The sequence below is a fragment of the Populus trichocarpa genome, chromosome 16 (assembly GCF_000002775.5).
Source record: "Populus trichocarpa isolate Nisqually-1 chromosome 16, P.trichocarpa_v4.1, whole genome shotgun sequence".
NCBI classification, from domain to species: domain Eukaryota; kingdom Viridiplantae; phylum Streptophyta; class Magnoliopsida; order Malpighiales; family Salicaceae; genus Populus; species Populus trichocarpa.
Window position 1 is genome coordinate 11545530 of NC_037300.2, and position 27874 is coordinate 11573403.

At 30.7% G+C, this 27874-nt stretch overlaps 1 protein-coding gene and 1 long non-coding RNA gene across 2 annotated transcripts; one reads left to right on the forward strand and one right to left on the reverse strand.

Annotated features, from left to right (window-relative positions):
* Window positions 1-4997: 4997 nt before the first annotated feature.
* LOC112324544 (uncharacterized) lies at window positions 4998-27825 on the reverse strand. The gene is made up of 2 exons (XR_002978478.2): window positions 27547-27825; window positions 4998-5267 (listed from the first exon to the last, which is right to left on the reverse strand). It is a non-coding gene; the product is annotated as an uncharacterized LOC112324544 (long non-coding RNA).
* LOC7487458 (BAHD acyltransferase DCR) lies at window positions 15026-16628 on the forward strand. The gene has a single exon (XM_002322929.4). It carries the CDS (start codon window positions 15109-15111, stop codon window positions 16543-16545), a length of 1437 nt encoding a protein of 478 aa, XP_002322965.1. The 5' UTR covers window positions 15026-15108; the 3' UTR covers window positions 16546-16628.
* Window positions 27826-27874: the final 49 nt, after the last annotated feature.

Below are 27874 nucleotides of genomic sequence, written 5' to 3' on the forward strand. Positions count from 1 at the left end.
TGTGAGTTCAACAACTCTAATTATTGTCTAGTCTTAAAAGAGCATTGTTTTGAAATATTTAAGAATAATACTTTGATACAATAGACATCTAATAACCATAACTTTATCATTTTCTTTTTGCAAAGTATTTTTTATCCTATAACTTTGTTTTTACTCTAGACCCATTAATCAAACATAAATGAATATTAAAGATAAATAATGTATTTATTAATATTAAATAAGTTTTGCATGAACAAAGACAATATCATATATAACCAATCAATTAATTATATGAAATATATACTAACAACATCCAATGTTCTTTTTCTCGTCTAACCAACCTCTCAATCTGCACCAGAAATCACCCCTACCTTTTTTTAGTTTTAACAATAACATCGGTGCAAATAATTGACCCAGACACACCAAGAGATTCTAGGGATGTTGTCTCTATTGATTTTACAGGTTTCAGCTACAAAACATGAATCAAATATGAAATGCAGCACAACACTTTCCAAACGTTAGACTAATTTCCTTGTGTGACAGCAATACACCACCACTACATTGACATCCAACTACTTTTTCTCTCCTCAATATTTTTCAGCAACTTTCTCTCTCTTCCCTTGACATCAAATGACTGAAATGTTAAAAATTAAAGTTTGAGATCAAAAAATAAACTGCTAATATAATATGCACCAAACAATAGCTAAACTAAAACCTTGGAGAACAAATTTAGGTTTTATGTGTCAATATTTAAATAAGGTATTTTTTTTGTTAAATTTTGTTATTTGTCGTTTAATTCCTTTTTAAATTACAGATAAAGTTTTATTTTGCAAAATTAATCTTAATTCATCACCAAAATATTCAAAGACACTTTGCACATACAAGAGAATGTAAATTAAAACAATTAACAACATATAAAATCATGCTATTGTAACTTAGAAGAATGGTAAAAAATGAAACAAAACACTTAATATAAACTATAAACGTTACCCTTTCCCCATATTTTTCAGTATATGTGGTGATAATATATACTTTTTAAATAAAAATGTAATCCTCAAATTCCATGTGTAATCTTTGTCAAATTGAAAGCACAGTTGATGGACGGTGGGGGAAAGAAATGAAAGTTTCCAATTCTGCTAGATGGTCAATGCTAAGATTTTAAACAATTACAGTGTTATATATATACTCAGAAAGACCCGTACATTGAACCCATTGTTACTTTCGTTTATAGATTTTGTCCAGGTTCAACAAAGAAATTGAGAACGTTTGCGGTCCTGGGAGCTGATGCCATTTGGCCAAGCGGCCAAGTGCCAACCAAAAACACACATTTGGTTGTTACTGCTACACTCGACAGGCTTGATTAAAAGGCTGGAGAACGACGAATGCCTTGACACTGACTGAAGCTAAGTGCATGATCGAAAATAATTTAGGGAATTAGTGACTCCATGATCAGCAGTAGGCAGCCCTTCTCGTGTAGCACATATATTTTAAAACATAGTCAACGTTAGTCTTCCCTTAGATGCATGCATGTAGTCTTTCCAATCGACTTGTGTCTTCGTATGAAAATCATGGAAAGACTTAACTGGGCAACTAGTATCGTTTGGAAGTATAATTGCGGTTGTTTTTCACTCGAAAATGTATTAGAATAATATATTTTTTATTTTAAAAAAATTATTTTTGACATCAGCACATCAAAATGATTTAAAAATATCAAAAAATATAAATTTAAAACAAATAAAATATAAAAAAATATAAATATTTTTAAAAACATTTTCAAAACGTAAAAGTAGATAGGACTCAGCTTTATTGGCTGAGGTTTGCTGGTGGTTAACTGTGAACCAATACGGATATGCCAATTTTTGGTGAAAAATACTATTTCGAAATGTATCCCTGTTCATGCTTCTTGAAAGGTAATTAAGGGTTTTTTTTTTTTTTTTCCATGAGCAAGGAAGATCGCTAGCTAGAAAATAAAATGGAAAAGAAGTTACTGCTAGTTAATATTTGGTGATATGCTAATAATCCTTTTTAGTACTGACAAACGTCTTACACAGTTGGAGCTAGCCCTAACCCATAAATGATTAGGGAAGAATAGAATAACATGAAATTAATTAGTGTGAGTGAGGATTTTAAAATAAATGGACTGTAGCCACGAGAATCTTCGTGCCATTGCTGGCTCTAATATTTTAACTATTTGCCGCACGTTTAACCTCATTAGAGTCATGTCATATCAATTAAATAGTTCAAGGGGTTTGGCAGTGAAAATATTGTCAGTCAATTGAGCATTTTAAAGATGGAAATCAACTTAATTTCCTGGAACAAGCAGAAGTGGATTAGAGCACATGCTGCAATTGTTAGTGGGAGATACTGTTTGGTGACCCATCACTTTATTAGTTAGAGCAAAGCTTACTTTAACGTATTTATAAACTTGTTTCGGATCCGATCTCTGTGAGTAATTAATTATGCTAATCATTCAGCCAGCGAGTCTTAAGATCTCAAGTATATATATAGCATTCAATTACCTTGCTAATTATGCTATTGTACAAAACTATTAGAGGGGTACGCATAGACATAATATATATTTCAAAGCGAACTTGTAATCAAAACAAATATATAACATTACATAAGATATTGAAATACAATACTAACATGCATAGTTTAAAAATTGAGAAAATTATTCAAAAGATTAAAGTGAAAAAAAGTGTCAAAATTCTTAAAATTTGTCAAGCAAAACAGTCTAAAAAAACAAACATAAACACTTTTCATCCAACTCTCTTTTATAAAGGATTTTGGAACCGATATATATTTGTTCAAGTTATTACCAGAATAAATTATGAGAAATTATCAGCCTTAATTAATTGTTATAAAACAATATTATGCTTGATAATTTTGGCTTTAAATTTGATTTTTTTGTGTTGAAAAAACTATCTAGATAGAGAATAAAACTAATTGTAATTCAGACTCTTTATCTATTGACTAGACAAACTAATTAATGGACTGATAAAAAATAATTCTTTATGGATCAAAGAATTATAAACGCAAATCAAAGCTAAAAATATATGGGCAAGAATTATTTTTTTTTTAGTCCGCTTAAGAGCAAAACCCATTTTGGTCATTTCTTCTCTAAAAACTTAAGTATTATTTGGAGTCAATTTTAATTTTTTACCTTTTCATTATATAAGCAACAATAAAATCATATTTCTTTTTTATATGGGATGGAGTTTTTTGGTTTTACAAAAACATGTCAACTAATAATTGTTTAAAATTAATTTTTTATTCACCCACAATCATTTTAATCATTATTAAATGTGCATATTAATAATGTTTTAAAACAAATTTTCAACATATACATCCAAAATTTAACCAATATTGTTAATTATTTAAGCTCAAATGCTTAAATTCTTGGATGAAAATTTAAAAATGACTTTTTAGTATTATTTTTAATAAATACAATGTTTTCTGGATCTCAATATATATAGCAATTACTCCTACTATATGGTTGTAGTGATTGTTCTTTTTAAGGAATTGACCTAAAATTTGCTTAATTATTTTTTATATGTTTGTTATTGGTTTTGTTTCCATTGATTTAATTATCATATACTGCATGCTTTTGGTTTTCATATATAATAAGTGATGGCTAAAGTACTAATTCAATTTTTGAATCAAATATTACAAAAAATAATGACCTCTTTATTTTTTTAATGACATAATCAGATTATAGAGACCCCAAGAGATCCAGCAAATTTAGAAAATAATATTTTGGCAATCAACTTGAAATTCCAAAAATGAACGCTTTCTTTTAATTTCTATCCACAATGACAACTTGCACTCATAATAGCTCCATATTTACTTCATGTTGATCGAGCTCGTTGACATCTGATAGTCTCGTTTTTGTTTTCTATATATTAAGGAACAATCTATTAACACTTTGCAAACATTGATCAGTAACTAAATAAATATATGTGAGGAAAACTTATATGAACAAATTATTTGGTTACGAAGGAAAAACCTTTTGAATAACTTTTCAAAAGATAAAAAAAAAAAACCCTCTAAGGCAACCAAACCCAAGATAGACAACTTTCACTAGTTTAGATGATTATAAGATGAGTATTTTCTACAAATCCTTTAAGTCTATACAACCTTATCAAGACAAACTTTATGTTTTTTCTTCTAACCCCGATAGCTTGCAAGAACACTATAACTAAAACATCCAATTGCTAACAGTTAACACATGAACTCTTGCTATGAGTATGCATGCTCACCAACTCTTCAGCAAACAATTCTCCTTGAGAATTTTCTTCACACTCCATTCATATGTCAAGAGTATAAGTTGCGAAACTCTGTGTAACTCCTTAGCTTGTTGGGTATTCTTGCTCCGCTGCAAGTGCTGCTCTTTCCAAATGCCTCTAATTATCCTTCCTTATATACACATCCATTAGATAAAAATCAGAACCTTTGATAAAAATTATCTCAAAGCTTCCTAGTCTGTTACGTTCTTAACATACGGTATTTATCTTTTTTAGATAAAACTTATTTGGACTTCCTATATAATTTACCTAAACAAACTAGATAATTACAAAAATAATCATGCTATATCATATATGATAAACTTGACTAATTCTTTATTTAATTTGGATAAACTAATAATCTAAACAAATTCATCTTGATCAACGCAAATAATCATTCACTAATCAAAGTCAATCATTTTGACATCTAAAATCTCCCCAATTGGTTGATTTATGACAAAATATAATAAGAATGAATTGGCATGCCAGTCGTTCAGATAGTTCAATCATAAACAAATACTTCATTAAAGTATACCTAAGAGCATAATTGAACCATTGTTATATAGCATGAGAAAATTTAATAATATTTATGCAACAACATTCTAATAATTCCTAACATGTTTCATGTAAACAATTCATAACATATTCAAAGAATACTTCATGCAGCATGTTGCGTCCTAATTGTTCATAATATGTTCAAAACAATCATCCATCAGATATTGTTATGCAACTACATGCATCAAGTTCAAAGTTCATTACGTATTCAACAAAGAAGTTTTTATGCTACAAAACATATCCTAGTTATTATAGACTAGAATATTTGATATTTGATATTCATTAATAATTAACAATGAGTAAAATTCCATAAAAGCAAAATAAATATTATGACGGTTAGCTGGTTGCTTTGCTTCCTGTTCTTTGTATGCATCCTTGTCTCCCTTTTATTTTGGCTCCAATCCTAGTCCTCATCTTCACCAATAATAGACTGATGCAATTGTTTGATATCTAGATCAAGGTGAACAATTCTATCATTAACATGCATAATATCTTGTTGCATATATGTTAGCAACTTTTCAATATCATCAATATTTTGTTCCCACTTACCAGTAAAACTTTCAAACATGTTTGATAGTACTTGCAATTATTCAATTATAAGAGGGAGTAGGGGGTTGGTTTGAAGAGTTTCTGGCTAAGAAGAGGTAAACTCTTCAAGATGTGACCTCATTTTACTGACCATAACTTTGAATTTGATAATAGTTATGACTGAGATCTTTCAAAAAATATGAATTATTGGCTCACTATCATATAATGGTACTTTAGCCATGATTGTTACCCTTGATATCAACCCACCAAAAGGCAGACTCACGTCCTTATCAGTTGTAGCTTTTTTGTATGATATCAATAAATGAGTGGCTAGGTTGATAGGAACATTAATAGCAATAACATACATAAATTAAGCTTTCTAAATTGTAAGTTCAGTATGTCTTTGAGTAATCCAGAGGTTTATTAACACAATTTTTGCTAACAATCAGTAAGGAGGTAGCATAATGTTCATAAGCAGTCTATGTGCTTTAGCTGACCATTTTAGTCCTTTAGGGCCAACAAATAGATCTCTCATTTGAGCCTTTGAAGGGGCTTATATATTCCTTTATAGGAAAAGCCAGGATTTATGATTCCAGGTAGCTCATATAACTTTTTAATGATAGCAGGAGACAACTAATACTGAAAGTAATGGAGTGGTCATTAAGATTGAAAGGCTCACAATTAACATAAAACTTCATAACTTCTTCAACATATAAAGCAGATGCTTCTTCAGTCAATTTACCCCATTGTTTTTTTTTCATAAATATGTCTTTTATAAACGTAGATGTAGGGTCGAGAAGATCACTTACCAAAACATCTCTTTCACCTAGTATGTTTTTCTTGGAAAAGTTGTTTTGGTACGCCATCTTTACACCAGGGAAAGTGAAGCGGTCAATGTTTCCAAACTATGCTTCAAATTTAGAGGAACTAGCCATCGCTTTGCCTTTTTCTTCTGTCCTTTGAATCTTGGAGGGCTGGATTAGAGTCTTTTTAAGGGATGAGGTCTCTTGTTCTTATTAGAAGATCTTGAAATAGAGGCTCCATGTTTTTTTAGCTTTTACTTTATAACATCTCTTTAAGAAGAAAATGCATTAGTTATTTTCAAAAACAATAAATGAAAAGGAATATGTTATATAAATATAACACATAGATGATAATAAACACTCATTCTTTTTAATAAACTTCTTAATAAATTTCAGATCAATATAGGATATCCTTACCATTTTTTTAGAAAGGTTAAATGCAAGATGAAGAGGATAAACATATGTTTTGTATTAGAAATTTCTTTTGTATTTATCATAAGATTTCAAGTAAAAATGAAGAGATTTTCTTGAAAAAATATGAGATGAGTGCCTTAAAAAGAAACATAGAGGGAGATAATGATTATTGTGTGTTTTGATAAACAAAACCATTAATTTAGCTCTGAAAAAGTTATTTTTCTCTTGTTCATGCTCACATCAAGCTTCGTGATATGCATTTATAGCCTCTTTTAAGATGACACATCAGTGTTATGAAAAAGATTGACTTCTTAGACTAACCATTTCTCTTTTTGTTTTATAAATCAGTTAGGCCACGTCATTTTCATATGTTTATCTCACAAGTGTATCTAATTGTACACTTAGGCAAAGATATAGACCTACATAAAGTAACTCAATTTTCTAGCCTAGAAATACTCATAATTGACATTTTAGAAGGAGATATTTACCTTATTGGTCAATCTTCATTCATGAACGCATGTTTTTTTAGTTGACGAAATTAAGATGTGAGTGTGTTAGTGAGAAAGACAATAGTTTTGATTTAAAAAAAAAAATTCTTCATCTTTTTCTCTTCGATCAAATATATGCTAGCAAGGTGTGAGCATAACTTAAAAGTTAAACTATATATTAGGGCTTTGATATAGAAGATTTTTACTCCTAATATAATATTTGATTAACTCTATCATTTCAATTATGTAATTGTTCATCTATTTCCACATTGAGCAATTGGCTTTTTCTTCAAGAAATTAGAGAGTAGAATGGATGCATACTGAAGTGTTCGTCTATTTCTACAATGATGTGAACACTTGAATTTTTCTTAAGGATATGTCAAGAGGAGTATCTTAACAATTTATGTACTAGGTTCAACTAGATTTAGTCAATTCAAGACTTATTACTTCCCCTTAATTGTTAGCATATCTACATTTAATTTAATTTTACTTTTGCTAATAGATAGTAAAACAACAAGAATTTCTCATAGTGCTTAAGATAATACCTTTATTTGATCTTTCAAAAAAATAGTGTTCAAAAGTGAAGACTATACCAAATAAGATTTGCATTGATCCCAACAAAAAGAAATTTATGAGATTTAAAGGTATAGATTATGTATACTTACAAGGTTTGCTTTCATGGTTCTGTTTTAACAATATGTCACGTGTGAAAAACATATACAAGCACAAACAAAACTTTGTACACATACATTTTATTATTATTATTATTATTTTCAAATTTTATATTTTTTAAGAATTAGGCATGTCACATAAACCATTGGCTTTTTAAGAAATTTAAATCTTAGACCATCTAAAGGTTGCATGAATAAGTCAGCAATTAATGTTCGGTGTTTCCATGTTCTTATGACACAATCTTTGATTTAACCAAGTCTATAATAAAATGATGTCTTATATCTATATGCTTAGTTCATGAATATTGTATATGTTTTTTGAAGATACAAAGTGCACTGGAATTATCATAATAAATAGTCATATATTTTGAGAAAAATCATAATCCTTTAACATCTTCTTCATCCAAAGAAGTTGTGTGTAACTTTCTGCAATATACTCAGATTCTGCAGTGGACAATAAGATTGGATTTTCTTTCTTACTCATCCATCTTACCAAGTTGCCACCAACATAAAAACATCCTCTAATAATGCTTTTTTCTATCATTGGCATTTGAAAAGCCAACTAAACTTAAGTTTGAATCTTTTGAATACCATACATCATAGTCAATTATAGCATTAAGGTATTTTATGATTCTTTTCATTGCTATAAGATGAGATTTTTTAGAACTAGATTGGGATCTAGCACAAACACCCACACTAAAAGTAATGCCAAGTCTACTAGCAATAATATAAAGTAGACTCTTTATCAGGCTTCTATAAAGTGTAGAATCAACACATTTACTTATAAGATCTAAGATGATTTTGACAGAGTGTACAAGCATGACTATTTCTTTCTATGCTAAACTTTTTCACCATATCTCTAGCATATTTAAATTAAGAAATAAAAATTTTATTTTCACTCTGCTTAATTTGTATGTCAAAGAAGAAGTTTAACTCACCGATCATACTCATTTCAAATTCAGATTTTATTTCTTTAGCAAACTCATAAGAAAGTGAATCACAAGTATCTTTAAACACAATGTTATCAATATAAATCTAAGCAATGAGTAGATGTCTACCAGTCTTTTTTACGAAAAGAGTCATGTCAACTTGTTTTCTTTTGAAACTGTTATCTAACATATATGTTATTAATTGTCCATAGCTTGTTTTAGACCATAAAAGGCTTTCTTTTAACTTGTACACATGATTAAGAGGTAAATGATTAGTGAAACCTTTGAGTTGTTCTATACAAACCTCTTCTTATAGAACTCTATTTAGAAATGTATTATTCATATCCATCTGATATAGTTTGAAAATTCAAGTGATAGGAAATTGAAAACAATATATGAATAGATTCTAAATGAGCTACTGGTGCAAATATTTCATAAAAATCGATCCCTTCACTTTAAGTGTATCCTTGTGCCACTAGTCTTACTTTGTTTCTTATAATTGTTACATGCTCATCTGATTTGTTCTTGAATATCCACTTGATTCTAATTATGTTGTGACAATCAAGATGTGAAACTAGTTCTCATACATCATTTCTTGTAAACTGACTTAGTTTCTCATACATGGCATTAATCCAACTTTCATCTTGTATGGCATCTTCAACCTTCATAAGTTCAATATGTGATAAATAACAAATATATGAGATATGATTTATAACCCTTTTTTTCTTAACCACATACCTTCATCCAATTTTTTAATAATATTCTTCTTAGGATGATTGTGTTTTATCCTTGATGAAAGTTTTTTCTCTTATAACTGTTTAGAAACATACGTAGAACTCTCTTTCTGGTCCTTTTCATACTATTTTGATGAGGTTTATTTAGTTATCTCAATGTTGTTATCGAGATCTTTCTTGATTGATTCTATGATAGTTTGAGTTTATAGGTTGTAGACTTTGTAGGCTTGTTGTGTGATGAGTATCCAAGAAAGACTCATTTATCACTATTGCTATCAAACTTATATAAGTTTTCTCAATCTCTCAAGATTTAGCAAGAACTTCCAAATACTCTGAAGTATTTGATTGTGGAATTATTGTTGTTCCATAACTTATAAGGAGAGAGTTTTGTTCTAGGTCTACACACAACATAGTTTAAAATGTGTAGAACAATGTTGATAGTTTCCCTCTAGATGTAAAATGCGACTTTTTTACTATTTAGCATAGTTTAAGTCATTTCTTGTATAACTTTATTTTTCCTCTCGATTATACCATTTTATTGAGGAGTGATAATAGCGGAGAATTCTTGATGTATACCTTGTTCATCATATAAAAAATAAAAAGTTAGTATTTTCAAAATCTTTGTCGTGGTCATTGTGAATTTTAAAGATGAAAAGATTCTTTTCTATTTGCAATCTTTTGAACAGTTTTTTTACAAGACCAAATGATTCAGAATTTTCTTTTAATATAATAGTCCAAGTATACATCCTTAATGACCATGATATACTTATTCCCATTTAGACTCTCAGTTTGAGTTGGACCTATTAGGTCCATATGTAACAATTCAAAAGGTCTTGAGGTTAAAATATCAGTAGTTTTTTTTTTTATGTTGAACTTAGTTTGTTTTCCTTCCTCATATGCTCCACACACCATCTTCCTAACTATTTATAAATTTGGTAGACCATATACTACTTTCCTTTTAGAGATCTCTAACAAGCTCTAAAATTGATATGACTAAGGCGTTGATGCCAAATATTATTATCATCCAGTGTTACCTTATGACAACCCAAGATGGTTAAGGTTGAAACTTTAGATGTTGCATTCATCTTTAGAAAATTACACATTTTGATTCTTATAATAAAATTGACTTATGCTTAGTAGATTAGCTTTAAAACTATTTACAATCAAAATATTATGAAAAGTAGGTAAATTAGGAATATCAATATTTATCTTACCTTTTATAGTAATTGTGTTTATATCTCCAAAGGTCATTGATCATCCACTCAAGGATTCAAATTTTTTAAATTGACTTTTATCTCCTATCATATGTCTAAAATAACCATTATCTAAGTACCACGAATTATTATTCATTGTTTTTAGTTTTGTATGTGCTACTAGATATATTACTTTTTTCTTAACTGCCCACTAATTTTTCATTTTTGTTTTGTTAGCATTTTTAAACTCTTGATATTTCTTACAACCTGCTAACTTACTAAGTTTCCTTTCTATAATACATAATTGAATTAATACTAAGTTAATTTTATACTCTAGATCTTGACTCTTATTAGGAAATATATCTCATAGATTGAAACAATTCATTTTTACATATCCTATAATTCTACATTGCTGACAAGTAAAAATAACCTTACCTTTTAACTTACCTATTTGGACTTTGTTTAACTCGTCTCTAGGCATGACAATCTCTTCTATTTTACCTTTTATAAAGATAATTACTTTGGAAGAGGAGACTACTAATATATATTGTTGATCGGATTTCCATACATCATGTATCCTAAACCTTTACGATCAATGTTGATCCTTTGAGCTTTCAATAGTCCATCAAGTTTTTATGTTACTGATTGTTCCTTTGTTTGTTTGTACATTGTCAGCTTGTTCTCAAGTATTTTGAGCTTAATGAGAGGTCTAGATACTTCTAAAAACTTTAGAGCCTCATCCAGATTGTTCTTCTCGTTCTCTATAATTGTTAGTTTGTTGAACAACTTCGAGTTTAATTTCTTGATTTTCATGACTTCTTCACATATGTCACCATAAGCTTTCTGGAAGCTTAATTCATGATCAGCAATAATACATGTAATATCTGAATCACTAAAGTAACTAACAGTTTAATTTATATCATAACTACTAAATCTGTTAACAATTTAGTATTTGTTAGAATCACTTAATATATTGATAGTTTAATACATGTCAGTACATGCATCGACAAAACCAAAATAAACAACAAAAGCAAATTCATTATCAGATGATGAAATAGAATTTCTAGAATCAGATTCATCACTTAAGGTAACATTAAGGGCTTTTCTTTTTATTTCTTTTGAAACTAGAACATTCATTTCTTAAGTGACTATATAATGAGCATTCAAAACACTTATCTCTTTTCATAGATTCAATTTTATCTTTACTACAATTTTCTAACTCGTTTCTTTTGGAACAATCTTTGCTTCTTTTTTTTTTTTATCTTTACCATTGTTCTTTTTTAAAACATGAATTTTCAAAATTTCCTAGCTACAAGAGCAATATGTTCACTATTAAGATCATCATCAGAAGAATTATCATGTTCTATCATAACAGATTTAAGTGCAATGGACTTACCTTTCTTTTGATAAGACAATTTAGATTTATAAGTTTGTAAGAAACCTACCAATTCTTCAACATGTATAGTGTCCAGACCCTTGTTTTCTTATATGGTTATTACCTTTGGTTGAACTCTTTCAGGTTGGGATCTTTAAATATTTATCATAATTCGTGAGTCCTCCACTTTTTCTCCTAAATTGAACCTGAAATTCATAATATCATTAAGTTTTGCATAAAACTCATTAAAAGATTCATCTTCTAGAATTCTTATCTCCTCAAATCTTAAGGTTAGTATTTGTAATTAGGAATTTTTCACCATCTTGGTTCCCTCGTGAGTAACTTCAAGAATATCCCAAACTTCTTTAGTTATCTCACACATGGAGATTCTTTTAAATCCATCACGAGACACTACTATAAATATAACATTCATGCCTTTATTATTTCAATTACAATCATTGGATTCATCTCTGGTCTAGTAGCTGAAAAGAGTTTCAGGCTTGGTCCATTCATGCTCAATTGAGTGCTAGACTTTCTCTTCTAGTAATTTGAGGAAAACTTTCATCCCCATTTTCCAATAGGCATAGTTCTCACTATTTAATAGCGGTGATAAAATTAGAATTGACATGTTCATGAGGGAAAATAGATCTCACTCTAGAATGAGTGAACTTGCTCTGATACCACTTCATAATCTCATTTTTGTTCCTTATATATTAAGAAGTAATTTGCTAACACTTTGCAAAAACTTATCAGTAGCTAAATAAATATAAGTGAAAAAAAACTTAAATGAACAAGTTATTTGGTTACAAACTTTTCAAAAGATAAAAAAAACCCTCTAAGGCAGCCAAACCCAAGATAAATAACTTTCACTAGTTTAGAAGATTACAATAGGAGTATTTTCACCTAAAATCCTTTGTTTCTATATTACCTTACTTGTCAAGACAAATATTCCATTTTGTCTTCTATTATAGTTGCTAGTCAGAACATCTGATGATCTTCAAATTGTTGTCATCCAAACTGAAACATCTAGTTGTTGGCAATTAATACAGGAACTCCCTTTAGGAGTCTGCAGGCTCAGCAACTCTTCAGTGAACAATTATCTTTGAGAATTTTTTCACACTCCACATATGTGTCAAGAGTATATGTTGTGAAACTCTGTATAACTTCTTAGCTGATTGGGTACTCTTGCTCTCCTGCAAGTGATGCTCTCCCTAAGTGCTCCTAATTGTCCTTCCTCATATCCATATGATAACAATAAGAACCTTTAATAAACATTATCTTCAAGCTTTTTAGTTTATTACATTCTTAACAAACTGCTAACGTATTTCTCAAAAACACTTCTCTAATAGTTATATTCGAATAACTTGTATTTATCTTATTTTGATAAAACTTATTTGAACTTCTTATATAATTTATCCAAACAAACTATTTAATTACAGAAATAATCATGTTATATCCTATAAGATAACTTGACTCATTCTTTATCTAATTTGGATAAACTAACAATCTACAATAATCAATCTTCATTAATGCAAATAATCCTTCATTAATCAAAGCCAATCATTTTGACATTTACAACATCCAATTTCTGACTTTATATATAACATGAATTGCTTAGACTCCTGGCCAAATATTTTTTAGTAGCATTCATTATTACAGTAGGAAAATTAATAAGTGATAATCTATACTGATTGATCTGAAGCAGATCTAAATCCCATAAATCTTGACATATGACTAAATATAATGAAAGTCAAGGAATAAGCAGATGACTATCTAAGAGGATCTGATTCTTGAAAAAATTAGCTTTGTTGATTCCTAAGTGATGATGCATGAAAAAACTAATATTAAAACAAAACAATTACTAGCCATATGTGCCAAGTCTAAATGGCTAGAATCCCCCTCGCCTAATTCTGACTAACTTTGGTTTATCAAGCACCGCAACCAAGAACCAACCTCTCCACTATGCATGCATCACAACCAAACACCAACCTCTATATCAATGATAGACTCCATTCTCCACCCATAAAGGTACCTATAATTGTAACACTACCTCTCATGTTTCTCAATATAAATTGATGTGATCGAGGTCTATAAATATCTTAGTCACCATGTAAAAAGGTTAGGCAATACAATTTCATACATGAGTAGAAACCATTCAACAATTCCAAAAACCACAAATAATTATTCAACAATTCCAGGAAACATAAATAACCATTCAACATTTCAAGGAACTATAAATAACTATTCAATAATTTCAGTAACCACAAACAATCATTCAATAGTTTTAGAAACCACAAACAACCATTTAATCATTCAACAAGCTTCACATACGGAAACACATAACATTCAATTAAATACACTCCCTACAACTTCATTCTATTTTCTCTTCATGTACATTATTTTCTTCTTCTACATTTTCTAACCGAAACATTAGAATGTTTCATGTTTTAAAATAAAAACTTATTTTGCAGGAAATATTGAGCCCGAAGAGTAAAGTTTACATTCAACCTCAATCACTATAATCCAAAACACAACCTGGAAAGCCCATTCTTGTTTGAAATTTTCACTAACTTCATCACTTGACATTGAATTTCATTTTTATTTCTATGGCGAAGTTGATATATATCTATATCAAGAATAACATATTTAATTCTATAATCAGATTAAAAATAGGTCATTTATCCTAGTTATTTTACTTGATCTATACAGTTTTGTTGTCGAGGTTTAAAAGGCAATTGTTACAAAAATGATGTTTTTAATTAAGTATCAACATATTGCCAAACCACTAAATGTGATAATAGTGAGTTTTTTTTTTATTGATATTATGTATATAGTTTACTTCAAATTCGGTAGTAATTTTGAACCTCTTAAATAGCAAGCCTTCTTGTACTAATCCAACACATGCCCCACCATGTCTCCTCTCTTTCCTCTCACTCACCCATACACCTCCTGTTGATAAAAAGGCCATAAACAAATGGATATGCGGTGAAGCAAGCGTATTAACAACCACCACGAAACTACCCTCAAGTTCATGAATCCTTCCTCCTACACTCTCCCTATATAAACCCCTCCACATCTCCTCACATTCATACTCTCACGCACACTACTCAGCTGTCCAGTCCACTATCATTAACCTTAAAAGGAAAAAGGAAGAAAATGCCTTCTTCTTCCAATACCACTATCGTCTCAAGATGTACTATCTACCCAGACCAAAAATCCTCAACCATCAAAGCCCTAAAGCTCTCAGTCTCAGACCTCCCCATGCTCTCTTGTCAATACATCCAGAAGGGTGTCCTCCTCACGTATCCACCATACTCCATTAATGACCTCATCACATTCCTCAAACACTCCCTCTCCGTCGCTCTTTCTCACTTCCCTGCTCTTGCTGGCCGCCTCCAAACTGACCCTACTGGCCATGTCCATATTGTATGCAACGATGCAGGCGTTGATTTCATCCAAGCCAAAGCAAGACACCTCTCCATCCACACCATTCTTTCTCCAACCCACGTCCCTGAATGCTTCAAAGGGTTCTTCGCAATGGACAAGACCCTTAGTTATTCGGGTCATTCTAAACCTCTGGTGGCAGTTCAGGTCACTGAACTGAAAGACGGCATATTCATTGGGTGCACTGTAAATCATGCTGTCACTGATGGCACTTCATTCTGGAACTTCTTCAATACCTTCGCTGAAATCTGCAAAGGATCTAAAAAAATCTCTAAATCTCCAGACTTTTCCCGCAACACCATGCTTAACTCACCGGCGGTGCTTAAATTCCCCCCCGGTGGACCTAAGGTGACATTTTCTGGCGACGAGCCATTGCGGGAGAGAATTTTCCATTTTAGCAGAGATGCAATTCTCAAGCTCAAGTTGAGAGCTAACAACAGTAATTTTAGGTCCAATTCGGCAGAGATTTTCGGAAAGCAAAGTAACGACAGTTGGAAAATCGTTAACGGAGAAAGTAACGGGAATAACGGTTTAAGTAACGGCGAAGTAGATCCACTTTTCTTAAAGAACAACGAAACGGCAGAGATTTCATCGTTTCAGTCCCTTTGCGCGCAGCTGTGGAGATCCGTGACACGTGCGAGGAAATTATCGCCCTCCAAAATGACGACGTTTCGTATGGCTGTGAATTGCCGCCACCGGCTGGAGCCGCGGTTGGACCCGTATTACTTTGGCAACGCGATTCAGAGCATCCCAACCGTTGCTTTGGCTGGAAAGCTTTTATCTAAGGATCTGAGCTTTGGAGCTGATTTGCTGCACAAAAACGTCGTCGCCCATGTTGATGGTACGGTGCGGAAAGGTATAGCAAATTGGGAAAAGGAGCCGCGGTTATTTCCGTTGGGGAATCTTGATGGTGCATCAATCACCATGGGAAGTTCTCCAAGATTCCCTATGTATGATAACGATTTTGGGTGGGGCCGACCTTTGGCTGTGAGGAGTGGTAGGGCCAATAAATTTGATGGGAAGATATCAGCTTTTCCTGGGAGAGATGGAAATGGGAGCGTTGATCTTGAGGTTGTTTTGTCACCTGACACAATGACTGGTCTTGAAAACGATGATGAGTTTATGCAATATGTTTCAGAAATTGTGTGAGTGGTTTACACTATAGTGAAAGCTCTGGTTCATTGCTTGAAGAAAAGAAATGAAGAAATAAAAATCACAATCGTTTTGGGGTATATTATTCGTGTCAAAAAGTTGAGGGACAAGTTTGAAAGTTATAATTGACTCCAAGAAAAAAATTTGATTAATTTGGACGGTTGAGATTTTTTTTTTCTTTTTTTTTCCTTTAATAATTAGCATTTTAAGTAGAAGATATGAGGCCAAACAACGATGTTTTGGCCATCTAGGCAACGAGTGTGTAATTTTTGAGATTTTGAAAGTAGCAACTTAATTTATTTCGGCGTTTTAAGTTATTCAATTCTTCATGGATAATGGTTAATAAAGATGTTAGATATAGTTTTTTTCTTTTAAGTTTAGAAAACACCAAATTAATGGTAAAAATTTTAAATACCTATAAAAACAATCTAAATAAAAAAGACTTAAAGATCCTTCAATAATAAAATCAATAACTTTATAAGAAAAACAACAAATAACTTTAAAAAACCTTAAATTCTAAGAACAAGTGATGTTTGTTTTTGTATTTTAGAGTAGTTAATACTCTAAAATATATGCAAGCTATTAAGAAATAATAAGGTTTTGAACCTCTTACTTAGATGGTTCAACGAGTATTTATACCCCTTGAACTTTATCGTTTTTAGAAAAGGTAAGGACTTAAAAACCCATTGCTCTCGGTGGCATTAATAAGAAACAAATATCATTTACATATTATTATTAAGATAGTAAGTGTGGTATGTCCCTTAAGATATCTTTTGTACATCTATAAGTGTAAGGAGATCATTACCTCATATATAAATAATTTATGTAATTGTTCTAAAAGTAGGATTCCTTAGTCTTAGATACTCAAGACTTGAGATGTAACTCAACCTAGGTTAAAAGACATGACAGTTTATCAAACTCATAACACTTTCAGTCTAGGTATTCATCTAGGACTTGGTATATTGCCTTGAGTTTAGTTGATTGATGAACCCAAGAATATTGGATTTGACATTTTATCAGATCCATATTTCATTGGGTTCAACTAACGATTGAACCCAAGTATGTTGGGTCTAATATCTTACCAGACCCATGTTTTCTTGGCAACTAACAGTTGAACCCAAGTATGATGGGTCCGACATCTCGCCAAACCTATGTTTCCTTGGGTTCAACTGATAGTTGAACCCAAGTATGTTGGGTCTGACATTTTGTCAAGCACATGTTTTATTGGGTTTGACTAATCATTGAACCCAAGTGTTTTGGGTTTATCATAACGTTAGACCCATGTTCTTTTGGGTTTAGTAGATTGCTAAACTCCAATGTATTGGGTTTGTCATTTCGCCAGGCCTATATTGTTTTGGATGTAATACGTCATCAAACCCAATTTACATTGCATTCAGTTGATTACTGAACCCAATTATTTGGGGGTCTTGTGGTCTTGCATATCGTCAAACCCACCTTGTTATAGACTTTTTCAAGTCTAAAAAAGATACATAAAAAATAATTACCTTATCAGTTGCCCTCCAAGCCTTTAATGTGTATCACACATAAAGGCTTAAAAGGTGTTTTGAGAGACTATAAGTCAGGATACATCTTGTCTTCCTTTGGGAAGAGACATTTAAGCCTTGGTGATTTGAAATGATTTAAAAGGGAAGAGGAAGCTAACATCTTAGGAATATCACTTGATGGTGTGCAATGAATGTTTACTGGCTTTTAACCTTTCTATAGTTATGATGAGATGTTATCTGTCCTTTATTTATTGTCGGAGAAGGAGGGTTGCTCATATATAAAAACCTTCATTCACTTTAAATTATGATTTTTACTTCTACTAAAAAATTTCTCTGTTTCCTTAACTTAGAAGGTTCAAGACACAAGAACAAGATATTTTTATCATATATGAATTTTTCTTGTTTAGGTAAACCAAATCTCCATCTTCTTCTTTTCTTGTATGATTTTTGTTTTGGTTTTTCTATTTTTCTTTAAAATATTCAGAATGACTTCTAGAAAAAAAGAAGAAGGAAGTATCCCCTAAGGGGGATTTTACCTTAATGTTAGAAAATAACAGTGCTCGCCAGAGATCATTGGCCATTAGGATTGGCCCACGGTCTAGAATCGATGCTTCTCCACCTTCCCCCTCTAGAAGGATGGAAGACAGAAGTCCTCAAGAGGTTGCAAGCCTTAAAGGGAAAGAACGTGTGCCCAAGACTCCCACTACTAATGTTCAGAGCTTGGTAACTCTAAACCAAATGGATGAGGCCAATCTCCAACAACCAGGAGATTATGTGGTCTCGTTACCAAAACATGGTGACCGTGTTTCGAAGGTCACCAATAAGCACAGTGGAGGAAATATATTTTTTTATAACTCTCATTTGCATGTATGAGTTTGGGTACTCGTTTCCTTTACAAGGTTTTATAAAGGAAGTGTTCACATATTACAATCAGAGTCCAACTCAGCTCCACCCTATTGGGTGGACCATTCTATCTGCATTCAATAAATTCCTAAAAATGTTGGATGAGGAACCCATAGTCAAGGTTTTTAGGCAATGTCGCACCCTGATTAAAAGCGTTGAAAGGGGGCCTTTCTTTCCGTTGGTTCTTTAACTTTGCCAATAAGCCAAATGGGCCTATATAAGCGACTTTCAAAGAAACGTCATCCCACTCGAAGAACAAAAAAGGACATTGGGTGGCGGTAAGTTATCATGGGACGGTAAAGCCGCAAGACGGTACAGTGTCACTTGGGGTTGTACATATTATTAGAGAGCACCTTCAGCGGGTATGAATGATAGGTGTCATAACTTGATTTTTTACTCTTTTTTTCTTTCTTGTTTAAAAAATATCCAAAAAGTATCAAAATAACAACAAATATATACATTATGTGTTTGCGTTGTTTTTTTTAGCATTTGTAGCGTCTTTTCAAAAAAATTAAAAATTAAAAAATTTACTTTTGACGCATTTGATTTTTAACGCACTCATTTCAAAATTATTAATCAATTTTATTGAGTTGAAGTTGTCTTTTTTAAAAAATATTACAATAAAAAAAAACAAAAACAAAAAATATTTGGATAAGGAAACCAAAAATGCAAAGGAAAAAAATAAGGGACTAAAGTGAATTTTTTTAGTTACTTGAAGACCAAACAATTGGGGAGAAAATGATAAATTATTTTGCCTATAAATAAGTGGTTGTACCACACACAAGAAAAGGAGGAATTTTAGGGAGGCCATTAATAAATAAAAAAAACTAAAAGAAAATACAAAAAAAATTACTCTCTCCAACTCACATACTCTCCCAAAAATAATACATAAAAAACCCTAGACCTATTATTTCTAAACCCAGTCGCCAACCACTGTCATACCTTCTCTCCAGCAATAACCAACATAAAAAAATAAGCTCAATAGCCACTAGCACAATAGCATATTTTCCCCTCCCCAAATCCACGTCAATCATCTCACAATCTCAGCTCCCCACAAAGGCCCATTTTCTTCTCATTTTCCAGCATCCTCCCTCAACTTTCTCTCATTCTCTCCACAATATCAACACAACCCCTCTTCTTCACTATTAAAGCTCACCACTCAACAACTCCTCCATTTTCAGTCGAGATGAATAATGTCACCTTTAAGCACAAGCCAAAAAACAACCATCTTCCCCAAAAATTTTCTTGAGCTCCACTATACCAACCATCAAAACCAAAGAACCACCACCTCAGTCGAGAGTTCAATCTCTCCTCCCCACCAATAGTCCCTACATTAGTGACCACAATGCTAGCTTCTCTTTACCGTAACCCAGCCACGTACCATCAATCATACAAGTTCAGCATCACCGACTATTATACCTAGTTATAGACCGCAGCCTTTTCTTTAGTTCCATCATCAATCGTGATTTCTCTTCCTAAAAAACACACACAACTATGACCCTCAACCACCCATCTCGGCCCAAACCATAACCACGACCAACATCTTCTCTTCCTCCGTTTCCCATGTTGCCTTCTCTTATTCTTCCTCAGCCACTATGAATTACAACAGCTCCAACAACCACTTACAACTCTAGTAAACACTTTTCGACCTAATCTCAAATTATTTTTTGGACAAATTGTTATAATGTTGTGAAATTTGAGATAAAATGCTTTATTGTTTATAATTTTTGGATTGTTTAGACTCTAATAATTTGGTTTGTTACAAGCACTCACCAAACTCTAGTTAGCCACCAACAACTACTCTTGAAGGATTTTTTTTATCAGCAAATAACCTTATCTAATATTGATTTAAGAGCCATCTAATTGGAGATTGAAAACACAACAAATATGATGCGCCACAATAACACTTTAGTAGTTAATAAAACCATGCAGGTCATGGTTGACCTGTTAGTATATATGCCCTATAACATTGAATTTGTTCAATGTAAACTTATTTAATTATTAATAAAGACTAATTTATCTTTAACATTCATCAAATATTTGATTTATAAATCTAATATTTAATTAATAAATCTAAAGTAAAGATAAAGTTCTAGAAATAAAAATGCTTTGCAAAGGAAATTATAAAGTTTTTATAATTAAGAGATTTATATTGAATCAAAACATTGTTCCTAAATGTTCCTGATTAATGTTCTATTAAGACTAAACATTAATTAGAGTCATTGAGACTTGTACATATTATGTTATTTTCTTTTGTAAAATGAAACAATTATTCTCATAAGCTAAGATATGAAGTATACCTAAAACTAATATGTAGGTTCTTGTCATATCATATGTACATTAAACTAACCCGCATGAGAATTTCATATAAAGAGATCATTTATATCTATGAAAAGGCTCATGTGATGGTTGTGTAAGTGATGCTTAAACTTGAAATCACTAAGTTAATTTATATAGAAAATGTTATATTTTAATCATGTTATATGTTGTCCTAATCAAAGGTAACAAACAGGTAGATATTGAGTATAACATGAACAAGATGAAGACATTTAAGTAATTAATATAAGATTCATCACCCTAGATGAATTAAGAAAAATATTCTATCTATTCTCAAATAGTATTGATTATAAATCATTGCGCAAGGTGGAATGATAATTGAAAAGATTTTCAAATCTTATTCAAATAATCAATGACTATGATGTTGAGAATAAACATGATTTGATAAAATAGACACACTTTATGCTATAACATTCATTGTTGATAAAGAGATAATAATTACAGTAAGAAATTGATCATTAAAAGGTTAAGTCAAATTATTTATGACTTTTCTAAAATTTAAGGAGGTTGCAAGAAATTATATTTGATATTCAAATATAAATCAATTAATTATTGAATCGATAATAAATTATTTTATTTTATTTTATTTTATTTTATTTAGGATTGCGATTTATATTTAAGTCAACCTATTAAGGAACTTAATGGGTCACACACATAAGAACCGTTAGTTAAAAATTAAATTGGGATGATTAATCAAGTGTGACCTGATTGTAAATAAATTTTAAAAATGAAGGATTATAATTTAATTTATACAAGGAATTACAATTCTAGACCTTGAAAAAATCATGTAAGGATTTGATTTAATAAATTTTTAAAAATTATCCTAAAATAATATATGTGATATTATTCAGGCGGCAAATTAATATTTTGCTATTTATAGTGTTTTCAGATTTTTCTATAAATAGAATGTTATATCTCTTATTTTCTATATAGTAAATAGTATGTAGTACAATATAGAATATCTAAAAAATACAAAAGAAAAGAGATAGCACTCAAAGGTATAATAATACCTCTCTCCTAAAAGATTTAGAAGACTTCTCACTAGTGGTTTGTGTGAATTACTGTTAGAGACCGGACATTTAAAAGACATGTAATTTGCGATAACCCAACCTTGAAGCAATTATTTAAATCCAAAAAGAACATCTTATCTTCAGATAATCTTTGTATAAACCTTAAATAACTCTAGATCTGTCTAATGAGATCTTGAGACTATTGAGAATTTTTAAATTTAATTTTTTTTCTGCGTGTCTGTGTTTTGAGAAAACCAACACGATCAACTCAATTAGATTTAGAATATGAGATAAAATTGATCTCTCATGTAAACACCTAATGGACAAGTATAAGGTTATTTTTCAACAGCAAACTCTTTAATAAAAACATATGGAAGTTCTTAACTACATCCATGGTATCACCTATTTGCATAGCAAATATAGTTGCAACCCTAACAAAATTTGAGCATGATCCCACAAAAGTTGTCAGCTACTATACAGGTGTACAAGTAGCCTCAGGCCAATTACATTGCCCAATAGCCTTACTGGTAGACAATTTAACTTGTGCTTAGGTAATACAATACCCTATAAGCTACCTTTAAGCAAGGCAATATCAATCCTTATGTACCTTAAGAACCCATTGTTGGATATAAACCAAAATTTTTTTTGATAAGATTGAACCAGTGTAACACTTACGAGAGATGGATCTAGAAATCAAGTGTACAACAAGACTTGCATACCATCATTCATACTAGGGGTGAGCAAAAAACCTAAAAACCAATTAAACCGAGATAACAAAAAAAATTAATCTAGAAAACTGAATCAAGAAAAAAAATTAACCGATTAGAAAATCATAAAAAAAATCTAGTTCGGTTTGATTTTGGTTTCAAATGCTTGAAATCGATTGAACCGAACCAGTTCAACCAGCACTTTGAACAAATAAAAGAGAGTATAAATAATCTAACCCTAACCTAAACCAAAGTAGCCCCCTTAGCCCCCTTTTCTCTCAACCTCTCATCTCTCTCAAATCCATCCATATATCTTATCTTCTGCTCCATGCTCTCTTCTCTCTCTTAACCTAAAAGATCATTGTTGAGTTGATCTCAGGGTACTTCCTTTTGCTTTTAAAGTAGTTGGCTGAGCAGATCTGTTTTCCTTTCAGTTTCAACCGATTTTCAGCTTCTATTTTCCTTGACACTTTGTGGGGTATTTTGGGTTTTTTTTTTTTCCTTTTTCCATGTTGTAATTTGTAACTCTGATTTTGCTTGTATGTTAAATAGAATTCAATCAGGTCTTAGACCATGTAAACTGGAATAAGTTCCTGAATTTTGTTTTTCCTACCATTTTTTCTTTTCTTCATGGTTGTATATATATATATATTTTGCTTTTGTTCATACGGACTGTAAAAATCATAAGGTTCTAAAGAGGAGTGAATAATTGTAAGTGGTATTGATCTCGATCACTTTGTTGGAAAAATTGGATAAAGTATTGTTTTACACGTCTGGAAACTGATGATTCGATCTATAGACTTCGATTTGATATGAACTTCTCCTAGGCTTATAGTTATAAGTTTCTTCTTGGTTTTACCAGTTTTTGAACAACATAAACTGAACTGAACCGAACCGAAATCGATTGATTTGAATCGGTTTCGATTTAGTTTTGGTTTTGAATTTTAAAAAATAATAATTTTGGTTTGGTTATTTTTTTCAAGTGAAAACCAAACCGAACCGAATCAAAAATAATCGAATCAAAATAATCAACCCAAATTCATACCCTGAATAGGTTGATCGACTCCATCCAATTCCTAGAGAAATTAACATTATTTATTTCAAATAGATCTCTTGGAAAGATAATGAGTCAACAAGGGAACATATCATCAAATTCACTTATTAATTAGGTGATGGTGTTGCCAATCCCATAATAAAACTAATGTTATTTGGTTTTTTATTGATCAAAATGCCTTCCATTGCTTCTCTTTATTGTAATCCAATTCCATTAATAGTTTATAGAGACTCATTTTCATGATCACTTTTACAAAATAGAACTAGAGGTAACACTAACTAACTTGACCAAGATTTTTCAAGACCTGGGAGAATCCATAGAAAGTTGTGCACTTCACTTTAGAACTCTAGAAAACAACAAAACCATAGTTATAACAGAGTAGGAATGTATCAAGTTAATTCTAGAGGGGATGCAATGGAATATTAGAAAGAGATTTGTTGAAACCAAATATATTGATATCTATATCTTTATTGATTATGTTGCTCGAGAAAAAAATACTAGTAGATAATTATAATTGATTTGCAAGGCTTTTATCCACCTCTACTTAGAATTTAATTGCTAATTATAGTTTATCCACCATGAAAATTAAATAGCATGTTGATCCGGATTACCTGAGTTATCGATAAAATTAACACTTATTAAATTATTAAAAAAAAAGATAAATACATGACTTGATTATTCAAATTATTGGAATATTTTAAAATTATTGACACCTTTTGCAATCATGATAGTGTCAAATTTAAAACATTCTAATTCACATTTCAAGTACATACTTTCTTGCTTTTAAAGATTTATGTATAAAATTTATTTGTAAACTTGCAAGTATTATCAGTATTGTTTTTTAAGAACCACTAATAAATACATGTAGTGAGAATTTATTTGCCAGCTTGCAAGAATCATGAATATTCTTCATAAAAATGTTATTGTACAATATATATATATATATATATATATATATATATATATATATATAGATAATTACAAAAAAAAAACTATTAGTTTAATATGGTTTGTAGTCAATCGGTTGGTTACATGTGACATTATTATATTCATGTAAATACATATTTATTATTAATAAAGACTTAATTTATCTTTAATATTCATATAATATTTGATTTATGAATCTAGAGTAAAGATAAAGTTCACGAAACAAAAATAATTTGCAAAGAAAATTATAAAGTCGTTATAATTATGAGATTCCTATTGCCTCAAAGAATTGTTCTTAAAATGTTCTTGGTCGATGCTCTCTTAAATACTAGACATTCAATAGAGCCGTAGAAACTAGTATATATTATGTTTTTTCTTTTATGATATGAAACAATTGTTCTCATAAGGTGAGGTATAAGGGATACCTAGAACTAATATGTAAGTGCTTGTAATAAGACATGTGCACTGAACTGACCCACATGAGAATTCTATATGGAGATATCACATGTGTCTATGGAAGGCTCATGTGACGGTTGTATAATTGATCATTAAACTTGAGATCACTAAGTTATCTTATATAGAGAGTGTTATGTTTTGATTCTGTTATACATTATCTTGGTAAAGGTAACAAATGAACAGACATTGAATATAACATAAACTATATGTAGGTATTTGAGTGATCAAGAGATAATTCATCACCCTACGTGAATTAGAGAAAATATTTCACATGTTCTCAAATAGTATTGATTGTTAAATCTTTGCACAAGGTGAAATGAGATTTGAAAAGAGTTTTAAATTTTATTCAAAGGATCAATGACTATAATGTTGCGAACAAATATGATTTGACATGGCAGACACACTCCATGCTAAAATATCTAAATCAGAATATTATTGATGAAAGGATAATAATTACACTAAGAAACTAGTTACTGAAAGGTTAAATCAAACTACTTATGACTTTCCTAATATTTAGAAAATCATGACATGTTACTAGACAGTGCACTTGATCTTCAAATATAAATTAATCAATTTTTGAATTGATAATAAATTAATTTGTTTGATTTATTTAATTCTATTTATTTAGAATTATAATTTATATTTGGGTTAACATATTAGGAACCTGATGGGTCACACACATTACGAATCATTAGTCAGAAATTAAACTAAGATAATTAATTAAGAGTGACTTGATTGAAAATAATTTTAGAAATTAAGTACTAGAATGTATTTAATTCACAGATTATAATTCTAGTCCTAAAATAATCAAGTAGGGATTTGATTGATTAAATTTCTAAAATTATTCTTAAATAATATATAGATATTCTTTAAGGGGCAAATAGATTTTTTTTTTCTATTTATAGGGTTTTTAGGATTCTCTATAAATATAAAAGCATGCCTCTTATTTTTTAAAAAGGTTGTTTGTTAGAAATAAAAACTTCGTAAGTCACAAAATAAAAAACTACCACTCTAAACAAAGCAATTCATCTCTTCTAAATACAGATTTAATAGATTTCTCATTAGTAATTCATATGAATTACTGTTGGAGACTAGACAATTAGATAACTTGTGATTTGTGACAACCTAACCTTTAAAAAATTATTCAATATTGGAGAAGATTATATCTTCAGATAATAAATCTTTAAACAGCTCTAGATCTGTCTAACTGGATCCTAGAGACTTCTAAATAATTTTATTTTATTATTTTCACTTCAAGTATGATATTTAGAAATCCAAAATAACCTCTTATAGTTTAATTATATTTTCACTATCATGTTATATTTACAAAATTTACACTTTACATTGTGAATTAAAAATAATTCCAAAAAAAAAAATACTCTAATATATAATGTACATTAAACGAACTAATCGTAGCAACACTCAACACTTTCTCTCTTTCACGCATCTTTTTCTTCGTTTCTAAATTCAAATCACCAATTCGGTAACAATTTTTTATTTTTTTTTGGTGTTGTTGTTATGAAAAAATCCACAGAAAAAGTTCAGAAAATTGTGGAAAAACCAAAAATATTTGTTGGTAACAAAATCAACACTGGGATTTCTTTATTGAACCCATCTGTTCTTGCAAAGATGCATTCTTTTTTTCTTTTTTTTTGTTAATTATGCAATTTCCATTTTGGGTTTTGTACCAGACCCATTCTAGAGAACTTGTAGTGCTTGAATGGGGTGTTCTTGATATTCTTGTTCAGGAGGAATTTTATTGAACACTTAACGGGAATTATTAGAAGTGTTTGTGAAGTTTATATTCATGGAAATAATAAAAAGAGTGTGTGTGAATGAATTGTTTGAAGTGATTTTGGCAAAAATGTGCGTTGGAGATGCAGATTTGTCATTGTGAGAGGAAAATGCTTGTGGTGGTGTACTGGGAAAGTTTAATTTCAGTCTGGGAAAAGAAAATGGTGGACAAACCCCTTCAGATCTTGTTTCTAGGACTAGATCTTTATTCCAAAAGCTGAAATCGTTCAATCAACCTTATGATGATAGCAGACTGTGAAAGGCTACTGCTAATCTTTAAAGCTACTGATAACAAAAAATTGTACCTGGCAAAAAGCATGGTGTTCCTGTGAAGTTTTGATCTTCATGCCCAACACCCATATTCCCTGTGGCTCCTATAGCCTGTTTCCCACCATAAAGAACAGATCCTCTTCTGTTTCCTTGAATTATGTCTTTTCCCTTTTCAACCAATGCAGTTCTGGATTACTTGATTCCGCAGAAGCCTCTGCCGGAGGAGTGACGATGTCATCAACATAAAGCTTGTCAATTGCAACAGAGTTGGGTATATTCTTCCCCCCGTACCAATGGACTGTTTGTGCTTTCACCACTCCCACCAACCAAAAAAAATTAAAAATTAAAAAATAAATTTGTTAT